At 42.1% G+C, this 17,500-nt stretch overlaps 2 protein-coding genes across 3 annotated transcripts in view; both read right to left on the bottom strand.

Moving 5' to 3' along the window:
• Positions 1-17,500, bottom strand: part of LOC134088578 (uncharacterized) — a 69,665-nt gene that overhangs the window by 5,922 nt on the left and 46,243 nt on the right. The window lies entirely within an intron of this gene.
• Positions 2,722-14,575, bottom strand: LOC134088607 (NLR family CARD domain-containing protein 3-like). Of its 2 annotated transcripts, XM_062542653.1 has the most exons (11): positions 14,531-14,575; positions 12,974-13,082; positions 12,705-12,857; positions 11,697-11,807; positions 11,320-11,433; positions 10,955-11,065; positions 8,006-8,793; positions 5,939-7,742; positions 4,330-4,500; positions 3,223-3,396; positions 2,722-3,008 (listed from the first exon to the last, which is right to left on the bottom strand). In XM_062542653.1, the coding sequence occupies exons 3-11, from the start codon at positions 12,854-12,856 to the stop codon at positions 2,831-2,833; spliced, it is 3,603 nt and encodes a 1,200-aa protein (XP_062398637.1). In that variant the 5' UTR covers position 12,857; positions 12,974-13,082; positions 14,531-14,575; the 3' UTR covers positions 2,722-2,830. The 2 variants fall into 2 exon arrangements, with proteins under 2 accessions (XP_062398637.1, XP_062398646.1); XM_062542662.1 differs by lacking the exons at positions 2,722-3,008; positions 3,223-3,396; positions 4,330-4,500 and having other exon boundaries at positions 5,935-7,742.

Below are 17,500 nucleotides of genomic sequence, written 5' to 3'. Positions count from 1 at the left end.
CAGCAACAGCTCTACTGAGACCCATGCAGCAACAGCTCTGCTGAGACCCATGCAGCAACAGCTCTACTGAGACCCATGCAGCAACAGCTCTACTGAGACCCATGCAGCAACAGCTCTGCTGAGACCCATGCAGCAACAGCTCTACTGAGACCCATGCAGCAACAATGATCTGGAATGCAGAGTTTCCACCTTCAGTCATGCAGGAGGGTCATTCCACCTCAATTCAACAAATGCCTTCTGCTTGACCATCTCAGATTTCCTTCAAAATTTTACCACCTGAAGAGTAACCATTTAAACTGACTTAGCCAAAATATTAGATTGGTATACCTAATACATCCAGAGAAAAACGTTTTTGAACATGGTACCCCCCTTCTGATTTTTGGCACATTGGCGCCCTCATCTAAATCTGCAGCAACGTTCAGATGTCATTATCTCAAAAAGTGTTCAAGCTAAAGACTTCAAATTTTCTGGGAATAATGATTGCTACCTACAGATTCCACATATTCATTCGTAGGCCGTATGTATTGATACTGACCGTGTTTCAATCTTGTGAAATCAGAAGAAAAATGGCAGATTTTTTTTCAACCCCCACATTGGGTGCTCCATTACACAATTTGTAAACAAAATGTTTGACAAATGGTTATATCTCTCTACAGAAGTGTTTAAGCTGTCTTTGAAAAAGTAATTAAGAGGTGTCTATATTGCTTTTTTGTTGGAAGTATTGTAACACAAAACTGAAAAATAATCAATTTGGATGATATTGTATCTCCCCATTACAGAGGTATGACACGCTATACCAATGAATTGAACACATCTCCAGAAAGAGTATGGAATGGGCTTTCAGACCGTGAAATTTCAAAATGGTATTATGGCTGCAGTTATTAAAAAACATTTTTTTAAATATTGGTCTATTACAACAATTAGCGTTGCTTTTTTGTGCTATTATTTAATGATTTCATAATCCTTGTCTCATTCCTAAGTATCAGATGTTTATGTCTCATACTGTTAAACATTTATATTTTCATTTACTTGCTGAGTGATGAACTAATAAAATATTTCCTGTATTTCCGAAATAAATTGCTGCTGTCACTATTTAATGCCACTAGATGTCACTGTTCATGGATATCAGCAATGTGTTGTTATAGTAGACCAATATTTCAAAAATAACATTTGATTTCAATGACCATAGCCATAATACCATCTTGAAATTTCACAGTCTGAAAGCCCATTCCATACTCTTTCTGGAGATGTGTTCAATTCATTGGTATAGTTTGTCATACCTCTGTAATGGGGAGATACAATATTATCCAAATTGATTGTTTTTCAGTTTTGTGTTACAATACTTCCAACAAAAAAGCAATATAGACACCTCTTCATTACTTTTTCAAAGACAGCTTAAACACTCCTGTAGAGAGACATAACCATTTGCCAAACATTTTGTTTACAAATTGTGTAATGGGGCACCCAATGTGGGGGTGTGAAAGAAATCTGCAATTTTTCTTCTGATTTCACAAGATTGAAACACAGTCAGTGTCAACACATACGACTTAGGAATGAATATGTGGAATCTATAGGTAGCAATCATTATTCACAGAAAATTTGAAGTCTTTAGCTTGAACACTTTTTGAGATAATGACATCTGAACTTTGCTGCAGATTTAGATGAGGGCGCCAATGTGCCAAAAATCAGAAGGGGGGTACCATGTTCAAAAATGTTTTTCTCTGGATGTATTAGGTATACCGATCTAATATTTTGGCTAAGTTAGTTTAAATGGTTACTCTTTAGATGGTAAAAGTTTGAAGCAAATCTGAGATGGTCAAGCAGAAATGTTCTCTAAAATCCGTTGAATTGAGGTGGAATGACCCAGGAGGCCCACATTTATCATAGCAACAGATTCTGTTCCAGGATCACTTTCAGTCTTGCACTCATATTTGCCATTTGGCCGTTGAGATGTAGTGAGGAAATGTGGCATAGTGAGGTTAATCTGGCGTAGATCTGCATCCACGTGTCCTTATCTACAAACCATGGACCATAGTAGCCTAAAGGTTCATATCAAACAGAGCATATTGACCAATCAGTAACACTGACTGAAATACGCTTAATTGAGCCTCTCCTCCACTCTTCTAAATCACCTTTCTGTCAATGTATTCCAGTGTCTAGAACATACTTAGCATAACATACAGTATTTTCTTAGTCTTTCCACTTCTATTCTAACAGTGGCAATGCATCCCCTTACCCGGCTGTAGCCATGGTGATTCTACATTCTCAGTCTGCTATTATACTGCCACCAATCTGATCAACAGAGAAGATGCTCACTCTTGCCTACACTTAATCACTACATCTCATATCATTACACAGTCCTCCCCATCCAGCTCACTCTCCATCACAGATGCTTTCCCCACCGGTCTCAGGCTAAGTTGGGCAGATACTCACTATTCAACCATCACTTCTAGTCATGAGCACAAACTTATCCCTAGCAATGAAAATCGTATTCTTGGTCAATGGTACACGCTGCTATCACGTCTGGTGAAGCTACTTCCTATTGATTATAGTGGAACCTAATTATTGCAGCAGATGCAACGTGAACAGAACGCTTCAGTTACGCACAGAGTGTAGCTCCCCTGTAGGTCTGGGGGCTTATGTGTGTAAGTCTGGGGGCTTGTCTTTTACTTGCAGTACTTAAAGGGCCACATCATGCCCAGTTTAATATGTGGAAGGGAATCATCTGGAAATGTGACAGAATATCCAGTCTCCACACAGAAAGCTCTCCAACACAGGACACAAATGGATGAACAGCTCCACTAGAAAGACATCTAAGATGTAATACATCTCACCTCAACGTCTCTAGTTTACAGCTGGGATCATTCAGTCTGTCTGTGAGCTCTCTGACACCTGAGTCTCCTGGGTGATTGTAGCTCAGATCCAGCTGTTTCAGGTAGGAGGGGTTTGATTTGAGGGCAGAGGACAAGAGAGAACAGCCCTCATGTGTGATGAGACAACCAGACAGTCTGAAACAAGAGATGCTCTTTCTTAATCATAAATGAGGGAAATGCAGTAACAGGTAATTTGCTTATTCAGTCAGTTTGACCGACAATCACTTAATGTCGCCATTTAACATGACAAGTGCAGATTATTATTATTATCAATATTCACAGAATTTACCTTATACACAGGCACACTATGTGGTGGGTAAAATACTATATTACATAATACATTACTGACCTCAGTGTCTCCAGCTTGCATTGTGGATCTCTTAGTCCTGCACAGAGCAGCTCCACTCCTTCATCCTGCAGGTCATTGTCACTCATGTCCAGTTCTCTCAGATGGGAAGGTGCACTTTGCAGCACGGATGCCATCATTTCACAGCTTGCTTTAGAGAGGTGGCACAGATTGAGTCTGTTTCAAGGAGAGTGGAAGGTCAGTCTTTGAAAACTGGACTTTTTCAGGCCATCCTTCAGCACCATGAGGTCACTGTATCTCATGAGGATGGACACAGACACAGATGTGTGTTGCACTCACATTATGTACACAGCAGGGACATGGACTGGAGAAACACTACATTACACACACTCTGCAGCCATATAAACAACTTGTTGTTGTTGTCTTGTAGTGTCATGTGGGCAGGCGTTAACTTAACTTAAGGCAAGCTAGCAATACCGCATAGCAATGCAAAATATGATCATCGCTCAGTCCTGCAAATTCTCTCTGCGAAAATAAAGATTGAATGAGCCAATTACACTGGGGATTATTACGGGGCCAGATTGGGAATTTCATCCGAACACTCCTACTCCATTCCCTACTCTTGCAACTCATGTGTATGTACATGAGCGTGTGCATGTGTGTATTTGTCTGATTTGTGTGTATGTGCGTGTGTGTGTGTGTGTGTGTGTGTGTGTGTGACTGCCCAGAGCCAGCACTGACTGAATTTCACTGTCTCGCAGCAGAAGTTATGATTGGCTGATTCGAGTATAGAGCTAGAGGGGGCTTTTAAGTGACTGATGGTCTAACCAAACATGGAAGATGGATAATCTAATTATGCTATCGCGTTTATGTAAGATTTAAAAATAACAGTTTATTTGTTTTAAGCGTAAAACAATAACCAGGTAAAAAAATCAAGTTTGTGCTACATGTCCACCAAGCTTCATGTTCCCTGGTGTTTCGGTGACCCGGGAATCATTGCCCAAAAATCAATGAAAAATAATCTGTACAAAAACAATAGGGCATTGTGCCCGCACCTCGGTGCTTGGGTCTTAAAAACATACACTAGCTATGCTAGCAATGGTCGTAATTGTTCTCTTCCAGATTGATCAGACAAACAATATTACTGACCTCAGTATCTGCAGTTTGCAGTTTGGACTCTGAAGAGCAGAGAGCAGTTTTCCTCCTGACTTCTGTAGGTCATTATACCTCAGGTCTAGCTCTCTTAAAGGGGAATTTGAAGACTGTAGAGCTGAGGCCACAATTTCACAGGACTTGTCTGTTAGCTTGCAGCCAACAAGTCTACAAGAGAAGGAAAAAGAGCATAAACAAGTTGTGTAATGTTAAATCTGCAGGAAGAGTGAGACAGGAAAATAATATAACTGCCCTACATACAGTATGTGCCCAAAACAACACTACTAAGGGGGATGAGAGCAGAGAATAATATATGAGCCCTGAATACCATGTTACCAGTTAAGGCAGCCCAACCACAGACATAACATGTGCTTCTGTTGGTATTATATATTAATATATTCTCAAAATGTAAACACAATACTGAGGAGGGCTCTATAATAATAACGTAACATAAACATGCCAACTGTGATGTGGTTTGATTTGAATTGATGCTGACTGAGATGGAGTACCTCATGATGGAACACAACACCAAGGACAGTTCATATATCATCATCATCATCATCATCATTTTATTTGTCAGACTCAAGGTCCATAGAAGAACACACAAACAGCCTTACATAAAAAAACAAACAAACACCAAAAAAAACCCAACAACTTGCCCCACACATTTTCATAAAAGACAATCATACCAGTACCTCCACATTGGTGACTGGTAACGAATTGTGCTGTGTTTGGGATTGGTCAGCAATATAATAATGTAATTCTGTGACATATTTAGGCGACAGATAAATTTATACATTTCGATCACTCACACTTATTATTGAGACATAGAAGAATTGATTAAATACATGTTGTTCACACATTGCTCATACTACATACCGGTAATCATATTTATTCTGCTCTGCTAGGTGGAGACATTATTCTTAAACACATTTGCCCGAGCTTCTCAGCTTACCTCAGATTCAATGAGTGATTCAGATTCATCAAAGAGACTCATTTGTATGTACTGTAAGTATGTACAGTAAGCTGACCTGAGACTGACGTCAGTAGTTCGACAAGATCTACCTGGTCAGCTCACGTGGGGGAATCTGTTCATCTGTTCAACTTCCATGTGGAATACTCGTGTTGGATTACTCATTGCAAGTGGACTTATTTATCTTTGTGGACTTCTCTCTCGTGGATTGAATCTTTTTAAAATCTTCTCTGTTTTTGGAATTATGTTTGTGGACTGAACCCTCCTGTCTCGGTTGGCAATTGTCTCAATTTGTCAATTATTTTATGTGAATATTTCCCTGTGCTGAATTAACTGTATCTTGCCTCTTGTGAACTGTTGATCCCTTTGACTATTTGCTCCTATTGTCCTGTGCCCCCTCGTTTGAATAAAAGTCTGTATTATCTGACAGGTCCCTGCATCTGTGCTCAAAACCATATCCTGACACTATGCAAAATAAAGGGACATCAGGTGTTGTGAAATACAGGTTACAGGTGCAAATGTATCTGATAGTTCTATTGGCTATACCAAGTCTTACTTGCATATGAATCAATACCATCCTACACACTGAACATGAGATAGATTAACTAAGAATTTAAGTATTATAATACTCACAGAGCCTTCCTGCAGCATCTCACAACTGGCACCAGTCTCCTCCATCCCTCCTCTGATGTTTTGTATTTGCTCAAGTCAAACTCATCCAGCACCTCCTCAGACATCAGTAGCATGTGGGCCAGTGCTGAACAGTGGGCAGGTCTCAATTCATCTGAGAAGTCATCAGGAGATTTGAGATATTTCTGAACATCTTCATGTAGGGAATGATTTTTCATTTCAAATAAGCAGTGGAAGAGATTGATGCATCTTTCAGGAGACAGGTCCTTTCTCTTGAGAATCTTGATATAGTTACATGTTTTCTTGATGCTCTCTGAGCTGCTGTGTGTGTTTGTCAACAAGCCATGTAAGAGGACCTGGTTGGTCTCCACTGAAATGCCAACAAGGAAGCGAAGGAAAAGGTCGAGGTGTCCATTCTTGCTGTCCAAAGACTTGTCCACAGCACCCTTCAACAGAATATGCAAAGGAATGGGAGCTTGATTGTCTCTCTGTTTTTTAGTGAGGAAGGATTCCAGTGCCTCCCGATTTCCTAACATGTAAGAGTGAAACACAAACATGGCTGCCAGAAACTCCTGGATGCTCAGATGTACAAAGCAGTAGACCTTCTTGTGGTGAAACACACATTCCTCCCTGAAGATCTCAGTGCACATGCCAGAGTACACTGAAGCTTCACTGACATCGATGCCACACTCTCTCAGGTCTTCCTCATAGAACATGAGATTGCCATTCTCCAGATGCTTGAAAGCCAGCTCTGCCAGTTTCAATATGACACCCTTATGTGATTCCAGGAGCCTCTGTCTGTCTGTCTCATTTTCCTCTTGATACTTCTGGTTCTTTCTAGTGGTCTGGATAAGCAGGAAGTGTATGAACATTTCAGTCAGTGTTTTGGGGGCTTCTTTCCCATCATCCTGTCCCAGTAGCTGCTGAAGGACAGTGGCTGAGATCCAACAGAAGACTGGCATGTGGCACATGATGTGAAGGCTCCTGGATGCCTTAATATGTGAGACAATTCTGTTGGCTTGATTCTGGTCACTGATCCTCTTCCTGAAGTACTCTTCCTTCTGTGGGTCATTGAACCCTCGTACTTCTGTCACCAGACTGATGCACTGAGAAGGGATCTGACTGGTTGCTGCTGGTCGGGAGGTTATCCAGATGAGAGCAGAGGGAAGCAGAGTTCCCTGGATGAGGCTCGTCATCAGCACATCCACTGATGATGTCTGTGTCACCTCAGACAACTTTTGATTCTTTTGGAAATTCAGTGGAAGTCGACTCTCATCCAGACCATCAAAGATGAACACAATGTGGCAGTCTTTGTATTCACCATCCTGTAGCTCTCTAAGCTCAGGGTGGAAGTCAAGCAGGAGCCGGTGAAGACTGTACTGATCATTTTTGACCAAATTCAGCTCACGGAATGGAAGCACAAACATGAAATCTACATCCTGGTTAGCTCTCTCCTCTGCCCAGTCAAGGATGAACTTCTGCACTGACACTGTTTTTCCAATGCCAGCAATCCCTTTGGTCATCACAGTTCTGATGTGTCTCTCCTGTCCAGGTAAGGGCTTGAAGATGTCATTACAGTTGATTGCTGTGTCTTCTGTGGTTTGTGGCCTGGATGCTGACTCTACCTGCCAAACCTCATGCTCATTATTCACCCCTTCACTCTCTCCCTCTGTGATGTAGAGCTCTGTGTAGATCTTGTTCAGGAGTGTTTGAGTCCCTGACCTTATGATGCCTTCACATATGCTCTCAAACCTCCTCTTCATGCTGGCTTTATGGGTCATCAGTACTCTGGTCAGGACATCGTCATCTGTTTGGCAGTACACAAACAAACAAGCAAACAAACAATCGTCATCTGTTGGGCAATACACAAACAAACAAACCAAGAGATGAGCATTATTCAACTAAATGGTCAGTATTTCTATAACACGTTTTTCTTTAGTACTTGCATTGGATAAAATGGTGTTATCTTAACAGTTAAGAGTGTATAACATATTGCCGTTTTGTCTTCTAATAAATGGTCTTTTATCTATACACAAATCCTGCTCTTGGACACATATCTTCTAGGCTCACCTGTTAGTTTGGCCCTTTTGACTGGAGCATGCTCAGTTTGCAGATGAGTGCTGCCTGTCATGACTGTGTGCTCATCTAAAGGAGGCTGAGAAGAGATCTGTGCCGTGTGGATGTGTGGATAAAGAGGGGGCTGGATGTGTGTATAATGATCATGCTGCCCCATGGCTTTGGCTTTTGAGTACTGAGGACGCTGCCCTGTGTGTGGGAATGGAGGAACTTGTGCCATGTTTGCAGATGGGTTCAGATGAAGTGCCATTTCACTGTGTTGGTATGACGAAGGTTGTGCCATGGCTGTAGATGGGTATAGGTGAGGTGGTGCCATGGCTGTAGATGGGTATAGGTGAGGTTGTGTCATGGTTGTAGATGGGTATAGGTGAGACTGTGCCATGGCTGTAGGTGGGTATAGGTGAGACTGTGCCATGGCTATAGATGGGTATGGGCGAGGTTGTGCCATGGCTGTAGATGGGTATAGGTGAGGTTGTGCCATGGCTTTAGATGGGTATAGGTGAGGTTGCGTCATGGCTGTAGGTGGGTATAGGTGAGATTGTGTCATGGTTGTTGACGAGTACAATAATGATTGTGCCATAGTTGTGTCAGGGTTTATAATGGGTTGTGTCCTGGGTCTCCTTCTGCACTGGGGGCAGCTATAGTCTCCTGATGGACCAGACTGGCTCCAGTAGCTGCTGATGCACTGCCTGCAGAAACTGTGTCCACAGCTGGTGATGACTGGGTCCCTCAGTAGCTGCTTACACACTCCACACCTGAACTGATCCTGGGTCAGGATGTTCCTAAATCCACAACAGGAACAGCCATTGCACAGAGAAACACATCAGTCACAGCACTAACACTGAGGAAAAGCCAATAGCAATTTGTGCTTGCATTGGGCTGTCACTTTTTAATTGATATTCAAACATTTGTTTGAACATGATGTGACAAAAATCATTTTGGTAGTAAAAAGAACCCATTCAAATGTGAATGTGTCACTGCAGTGTGAATCAAACGTTGCATGTCATTGCCAGCTACTTCACACAGCTTCAAAAGATTCGGCATGTGAAATCACAGTTGCAAGGAGGTTTTAGAAAACTTTTACCACGTGTTGTCATTGAGTCAGTCCAACAGAGACAGAGAAATACAGTGGGGGAAATAAGTATTGAATGCAAGAAGTAAATGTTTAATGATTCTATTCACATGAGACTTTGAAGCATGAAGCAAATTTACTGACTGTTGGCTTTTCAGTCAGTTGGTTAACTTTGTTGGCTAACTAGCCAGCTACATCTGGATACATCGTGTGGTGTAAAAATGTGTTGCTATGGTGCTTCTTCATTCTTAGGCTATTGTGCTCTTGTTAAAATGCTAATAAAAAGTGCAGCGTTTTACAGCTGTTATAAATAACATTGATTTGTAAGCCTATGACATGGCACAGCTGTGACATTGAAATGAATAAAATAAAATAAAAACAGAAAAGATTAATTCCATGTTCAAACAAACCAGGGATCCTTTAGAAGAAGATGACATACTGTTTAGGTGTGCTGCCGCACCACTGAAAGCCAGAGGGACAGGATTGCTCAACCTTGTCCAGCTACATACAGTAGCTCCATCTACAGAGGGACAGGATTGCTCAACCTTGTCCAGCTACATACAGTAGCTCCATCTACAGAGGGACAGGATTGCTCAACCTTGTCCAGCTACAGTAGCTCCATCTACAGAGGGACAGGATTGCTCAACCTTGTCCAGCTACATACAGTAGCTCCATCTACAGAGGGACAGGATTGCTCAACCTTGTCCAGCTACAGTAGCTCCATCTACAGAGGGACAGGATTGCTCAACCTTGTCCAGCTACATACAGTAGCTCCATCTACAGAGGGACAGGATTGCTCAACCTTGTCCAGCTACATACAGTAGCTCCATCTACAGAGGGACAGGATTGCTCAACCTTGTCCAGCTACATACAGTGGCTCCATCTACAGAGGGACAGGATTGCTCAACCTTGTCCAGCTACATACAGTGGCTCCATCTACAGAGGGACAGGATTGCTCAACCTTGTCCAGCTACATACAGTGGCTCCATCTACAGAGGGACAAGATTGCTCAACCTTGTCCAGCTACATACAGTGGCTCCATCTACATTATGTCCTGATTGAAAGACTCTCTTTAGTTATATTGGTTTACCAAGCCTCATATACAGTATATGTTATTCAGAGACATTCTAATGAGGAGACACAACACTCAAAGACTACCCCATGGTATTAGTTTGTAACGCCAATATGGCAGTTGTCTACACATATCGCGCTTCTTTGTGCCCCCACTCATGTGGGTGGACTGGTGCACAAGATTGTTATGATGTCACAGCTGGAGAGAGGATGGTGTTGTGCAGCCTTGTGCACACACAGCTCTGCCCAAAATAACTGCCAGATAGCTGCCCAAAACACATTGCATGATGAGTCATCATGCTGAGGGATCACTTGCCTTAGAGGACTTTATCTAGGGTGCCTCAGGACATTGACTGCCAAATAACCTATAACCAAAGATCCTTCCCAACCGTCTCTGCTATATCCCTGTCAAGACTAACAGCCTATTTGTGGTGTTTGTCCCTTAGCTGTGTTCCACATCTATTTTACAGACCCTACAGGGGGGGGGGGGGGGTTACTAAAATAACTACTTTAAACTCTGTCCCTGTGCTGCTGAGCCTTATTGGAGGAGTGGTTTGCTCTTTAGGGTGTCTGGAGTAAAGGTGTCTGGTAGTTTCCAGAGAGATGAGAGATGGGATGGGGTCGGCTTGGGACCCGTACATGGTATGGGTGATGTAGTCTGTTGCAGCCTCTCCTTCACAGAGACACAGACAAACATACTGTATGCACACACATGCACACACAAACAATTCTGCAGCTACTGTATCCAACCCCTCCATACACAGTTGTCTACTCTTGTTTAACGAAAGCTGAAATCTCACTTTAGATCAGACTGTGGTCCACTGCTGAAAGTCGGAGGGTGTTCCATGGACCAGTCACTCTTCATGGACACACAGCTGGGCACTGGAGACACTGGTCTGTGTGTCTGTGGGCTGGATACACAAGAAGCCACAAATATCAAAATATTGATCCAGCCTATTTTGAAAATAGTTATTAGGTTAATAGTTATTTTACCCCAAAAGTTAGCATAACTAAGAACTCTCTCACTCTCATTCACACTCTCTCTCTCACACACAGACAAACATACTGTATGCACACACATGCACACACAAACAATTCTGCAGCTATCCAACCCCTCCATACACAGTTGTCTACTCTTGTTTAACGATTTCAGCTGAAATCTCACTTTAGATCAGACCGCAGTGGTCCACAGCTGAAAGTCGGAGGGTGTTCCATGGACCAGTCACTCTTCATGGACACACAGCTGGGCACTGGAGAGACTGGTCTGTGTGTCTGTGGGCTGGATACACAAGAAACCAAAAATATCAAAATATTTATCCAACCTATTTTGAAAATAGTTATTAGGTTAATAGTTATTTTACCCCAAAAGTTAGCATAACTAAGAACTCTCTCACTCTCATTCACACTCTCTCTCACACACACACACACACACACACACACACACACACACACACACACACAAACAAAATCCCACAGCCATCCAACCCCTCAATATACACAGTTGTCTATTCTTGTACACAAGAACAAAATATGAAATCTCACTTTGGATCAGACTGTGGTCCACTGCTGAAAGTTGGAGGGTGTTCCATGGACCAGTCACTCTTCATGGACACACAGCTGGGCACTGGAGATACTGGTCTGTGTGACTGTGGGCTGGATATACAAGTAGACAAAAACATAGACTGACGTATCCTCACAATACTAAGGTTAACATGTCTACCTCTCCTTCAAACACTCAAACTCAATGACACACACACACACACACAAACTCAATGACACACACACAAACAAACACGCACGCACACACACACACACGCACGTGCGCAATTTCTAATTTTCACTGGTCTGTGTGTCATGGTCTGGATACAAAAGGAGATAAAATACACGATAGACTGAGCCGACACGTCTTCACAATAGTAACAACAATTAGCATGTCTACAAAAATGGGTCAACAGTGTAATACTGCATCTTTCACTTAAGAGATTTTCTTTGGCCAGTGGAGTTTTCAGTGACTTCAAAATAGAATTTTATGATCATGTGCCTTAACACACTTCATTTTTACATCGACATCCGTGGGGGTACAAGGTTAATTAAGGGAGAGAGAGCGTACACACCTGTCGGGATGATAACTGTGTTGGCCACAAACTAACAAAGACATTTGTGATGCGCCTGGTACCCAAATGAGCCGGATGTAAGATAGGGCCGTTGATGTCTTGGGTTTTGGACACAACTCACCTTGGATAAGACAGCACTCTTCCTGTGCTGACCCCCTGATGCCCATCAGTGGACACAACTCACCTTGGATAAGACAGCACTCTTCCTGTGCTGACCCCCTGATGCCCATCAGTGGACACAACTCACCTTGGATAAGACATCACTCTTCCTGTGCTGACCCCCTGATGCCCATCAGTGGACACAACTCACCTTGGATAAGACATCACTCTTCCTGTGCTGACCCCCTGATGCCCATCAGTGGAAACAACTCACCTTGGATAAGACAGCACTCTTCCTGTGCTGACCCCCCGATGCCCATCAGTGGAAACAACTCACCTTGGATAAGAGAGCACTCTTCCTGTGCTGACCCCCCGATGCCCATCAGTAACAGGCTCATTCTTCAGGGACACGTGGCTGGACACAGCACATGCTGCTCTGCCTGTCTGATTTCCACCGACAACATCCTCTCCGTCTTGAGGGAAATCCATCCTAATCAATCAATAACAAATAAACAGAGAGGGAAAGAGAAAGGTGAGTAATCTTCTCTAAAAAGAGAGATGCAAAAATATATATTTCTGATGAGAGGTTCCTCAGAAAACACTTACTTTTAACAGCTACATGGACCAATCAGATCTGTGGATCCATTTCTGCTCCAACAATAGCAGACATGTTGATAGAGACCAGGGAACCACTGACAGAGGAAGTAGCCTTGGCCTATAATGGATATCAATATGAACACTTAAAAATGAGACCATTCCCACCACTACTTGTACTACAGTATCACAATAATTCATAACCTTCTAGCCTGTGCTAAGTAGGCTACTATTATTTATTTGCCAGTTCGCTGTAAGGTGTGTTGCTCTGACTGTGTCTGTTGTTAAACTGTAGCCTAACGCTCTAAGGGACATTCCAGGAATGGACATTTTCGACAATTTAGGCAGATAGACGTCAAATGCTCTATTTTAACATTTTCTTTTGAATATTTATTTTAGAAATATAGGTAATAAACTATAAGTTATGATTTATCCAGCTCAGGCATTTAAGGTACTTTCCCCCATACGTCTTTTTGCTGTGTATATCAATGTATGCAACCCTGTTACCAATACATAAGAGTCTGAAAAAAGTGTGTAAATTATGTTAAATTAAATAATGAGTTGTTATAATGTCACTCCACATCTTTAAATAAAATACCCTGTCAACTATAATAATAACCCTATCACTATACTACACGCTACTATAATTACAATCACAGGGTTGCGAATCAATGCCTTTCCCTCAGGAATAGAAGCTGTGCAATTTAGCTAGGCTTATATTAAGGTCAAGTAGCCTACCAACATAGATATATATATATATATCTATGCCTACCAATGGTTTTACGCAATGCAGAACATACACATTTTATTCATTCAACATTATTCTATAGAAGTGACGAATAGGTTATAACACTGCTACATAATACTGGCAGTAGACTAATGGGCTACAATTACATGTAGAAGATTAGGACTGACTCTGAGGTGAAGGCTGTGCTTTAGAATGGACAACTTCGATAAAAAGGCAGTGATCCTTTACCAGTAGGGGGAGCCTGTCGGTATACTTTTGAGCCTTACAATAAAATAAAGAAAAAGTTCATTTAAAGATTTCTCTGCTCATTCCGAGATGTCACGACTCACGACGCCTTGTTTCAGACAAATGGTAGGCATAAAAAGAAGCTAAAGGTCTATATTTGCCCTACATGTCAATAAAGTGATAGCCTACCTACAGTATTCTTCATGGCTGATTCGTGTCGTTGTTTCTACCTAGCCTACTGTACCTGTCTGTAGGCCTAATAGCTAGACCTATAAAATTTATTTAGGCTACAACTAGGCTACGTTTCGGTTGATCCATTTGACTAACTACTTTATAGGCTACATTATACGGTAGGCTGGGCCTATTTGACTGAAGTCGCAAAGCAAATGAGCACAGGCTAAATTCAGAGTCTGAAAAGTGTTAACGTTATGAAATGTAGTAGCCTAGACCTGAGCCTAGTCAACGAACAAATCCATGAAGTCTCCGACAGGTGTCCCTCTCTAAATTATCTCCAGGCTACGAGACCGACATCAATGGACGATTCTCTGTAATCGATTACAACTTTACTATACATTTAACTCACTTCATCTACTTACCTTCACCAAACGTCCGAAATGTTCTTGCCAAAACATGGTCCCTTGAGATTTACTTTCGATTTCACTTGTTCCGCGTTCGTTCATCACGTGGGCAAACGCTACAGTAGGCCTAGCCGACGTCTGTGGTCTGCTCTATAGTCCTTCAGCCAGAGGAGCTGGTCGATTGGAATGAAACTCATTGTGATTTTTGGGCAGGAATACCACTCTAGAGTTAGAAAAACAAGCGATAGCATTGTATTGTATTGGTAGTAGCATTTTCTGTGTTATCAACCTAGGCTATATTTGTGCAAAGGTTCACATAGTCTCTGCATGAAGGCTACTGTAGCCTTGTCACGTGGCTGTAAGTTAGAGGAGACACACACACACACTCACACACGCAGACACAAACACACGCACGCACACATAATGCACATGCGCACACGCACACGCACACGCACACGCACACGCACACGCACACACACACACACACACACACACACACAAACTCAATGACACACACACAAACAAACACGCACGCATACACAAACAAACACGCCTGTCTACCTTGTAACTGTATACAAAAACTGGATTCTCACCTTGGATTTGATTGTGGGCATCCACTACTGAAACTGTCTGTGGTTCTATTTCATTGTGTGCATAGTCGTCTGTGCATGTATCACGTAGCTCTGACAGCTATTTCATGTCCCCCCCTGTCGAGGGTTGTTGTCAGCTTTGGACGTCTTTTCATTTTCTGTAAATGTCCTTGACTTGCTTAAATTTGTGTTGAAGTTGAAAACTAGTGTTGGCTTGTATAGGTTGCACTTGTAATGTAATAGTGTGATAATTACATGCATACATAATACATGTCGCTCACAACTGTGCTTATAAAATGGGCAACACTACACTCTTGTGGTCATAAAGTGCTACTGCAATTCCTTATTATCTTCCTTTACTGTAACTGTCACAGTCTTTAAATATTAAGAAGTCATGTTGTTTAATTGTGTATTTCAGGTAATATCAATACAAATGCAGTCGTTTTGTTTTGATTAGGCCTATTTGGAAAACAATATTTAAAAAAATGACTTGAAAATGAATGAAAATTCACTAAAATGGTGGATATAGCGTTTTGGAAAAGAACTCTTCATATACTGTATAAAATGGTCAACACTACACTCTTGTGGTCATAAAGTGCTACTGCAATTCCTCAATCGTCCTTTACTGTAACTGTCACAGTGTCCAAATATACTGTATATATTTCATATCTGAATACAGTAAATTAACTTCAGACCTGCTCTTATCCTTACCCACAGTCATCTCAACAGACTTTAAAATGTCATCTCCATCAAAATTGTAGGGATTGTTTCGTAGGGCTTTTGATGGTAGTTATTACACTCTTGTTAAGTACCAACCACAAAAAAAACTGGGTAAAAAAAAAATATTTTAACCATTTTTTGAGAGTTTTTTTAGCTGGGGTCAAATTGACCCAAGGATAACGAACGTCGGTAAGATTTGAGGACAACATGAGGGTTAAGTAAAACTGCCTTAGCAACTTTCTCTTGTAGGCTATTGTAGTAATATGTTAGTAAAGGTGCATCTCTATTTCACTTCAGTAAAGGAGTCGTGTACTTGTATTGGAGTAATATTAATGAAGGTGTATCTCTATTTCACTTCAGTAAAGGAGTTGTGTACTTGTATTGTAGTAATATTAGTGAAGGTGTATCTCTATTTCACTTCAGTAAAGGAGTTGTGTACTTGTATTGGAGTAGTATTAGTGAAGGTGTATCTCTATTTCACTTCAGTAAAGGAGTTGTGTACTTGTATTGTAGTAATATTAGTGAAGGTGTGTCTCTATTTCACTTCAGTAAAGGAGTTGTGTACTTGTATTGGAGTAATGTTAGTGAAGGTGTATCTCTATTTCACTTCAGTAAAGGAGTTGTGTACTTGTATTGGAGTAATATTAGTGAAGGTGTATCTCTATTTCACTTCAGTAAAGGAGTTGTGTACTTGTATTGTAGTAATATTAGTGAAGGTGTGTCTCTATTTCACTTCAGTAAAGGAGTTGTGTACTTGTATTGGAGTAATGTTAGTGAAGGTGTATCTCTATTTCACTTCAGTAAAGGAGTTGTGTACTTGTATTGGAGTAATATTAGTGAAGGTGTATCTCTATTTCATTTCAGTAAAGGAGTTGTGTACTTGTGTTGTAGTGATATTAGTGAAGATGTATCTCTATTTCACTTCAGTAAAGGAGTTGTGTACTTGGTCCAGCTCTGCATTGTGACATGGAGCTCAGAGTGAGGTCTGGGGCAGCAGGGGCGCTGGACAACTTGGGAGGGTGTGGTGAGCCGAGCGATCAGCTGGGCAGAGTTCTGGAAGCTGCCACAGGCTCGGCTCAGTTTCCTCATCAGGGCAACACACACCACCCTCCCGAGCCCTCAACACCTCCACCAATGGCTTGGAGCAGAGCAACCCTGTGACCTCTGCGGGCCCATCAATAGGCGCGTTCAAGATGGCTGCGCAGGACAAAAACTGCGCAGCACAAGATGCACGTGGTTAAAAATCTGTCCATGTTGGTCTAGATGGGTGTGTTTTCGACTCGGCAGTCGGTATCACATGGCCTCAACTTATCGCGGGAGCAAGGCGTGGCCAGGTGGCTGCTCAGCAGCGGCGCAGCGGCCTTCTAGCTACTGCGGAGCACAGCGGAGCCTAGACCCTGCCTTCATGACGTCAGGTCTTTGCCCTAATTGGCTTTTACATCCCTGACATATGTGCAGGTGTTTAGATGCCTCCTCATATCCACAAGGGTCCGTGCGGGTCCGTGCCTCGTGATTCGTCACATGGTCAAGTCTAGACTACGGGAAGTAGAGAGTGTACAACTTCATAGCGGCGTTTGTATCCCCTCCCCTGCTGCCACCGGCAGCTCTCGCTGCTGCAAGAGGTCACTTGGAGTTGAACTTGAACGCGCCTATTGCCTCACTCACTCCAGCATGTTCT

The sequence above is a fragment of the Sardina pilchardus genome, chromosome 1 (assembly GCF_963854185.1).
Source record: "Sardina pilchardus chromosome 1, fSarPil1.1, whole genome shotgun sequence".
Taxonomy (NCBI): Eukaryota; Metazoa; Chordata; class Actinopteri; order Clupeiformes; family Clupeidae; genus Sardina; species Sardina pilchardus.
The sequence above is the reverse complement of the archived record's forward strand: the minus strand, read 5'-3'. Positions and strand labels throughout refer to the sequence as shown.

What these genes read in the sequence shown, in the direction of transcription:
- LOC134088607 (XM_062542653.1), bottom strand. Translation starts at nt 12,856, where the DNA reads ATGGATTTCCCTCAAGACGGAGAGGATGTTGTCGGTGGAAATCAGACA. An exon ending in GGACCACAGTCTGATCCAAA is followed by an intron (nt 11,434 to 11,696) that starts GTGAGATTTCAT and finishes TTGTGTATCCAG; the next exon opens with CCCACAGACACACAGACCAG. An exon ending in TGCAAGCTGGAGACACTGAG is followed by an intron (nt 3,009 to 3,222) that starts GTCAGTAATGTA and finishes CTCTTGTTTCAG; the next exon opens with ACTGTCTGGTTGTCTCATCA.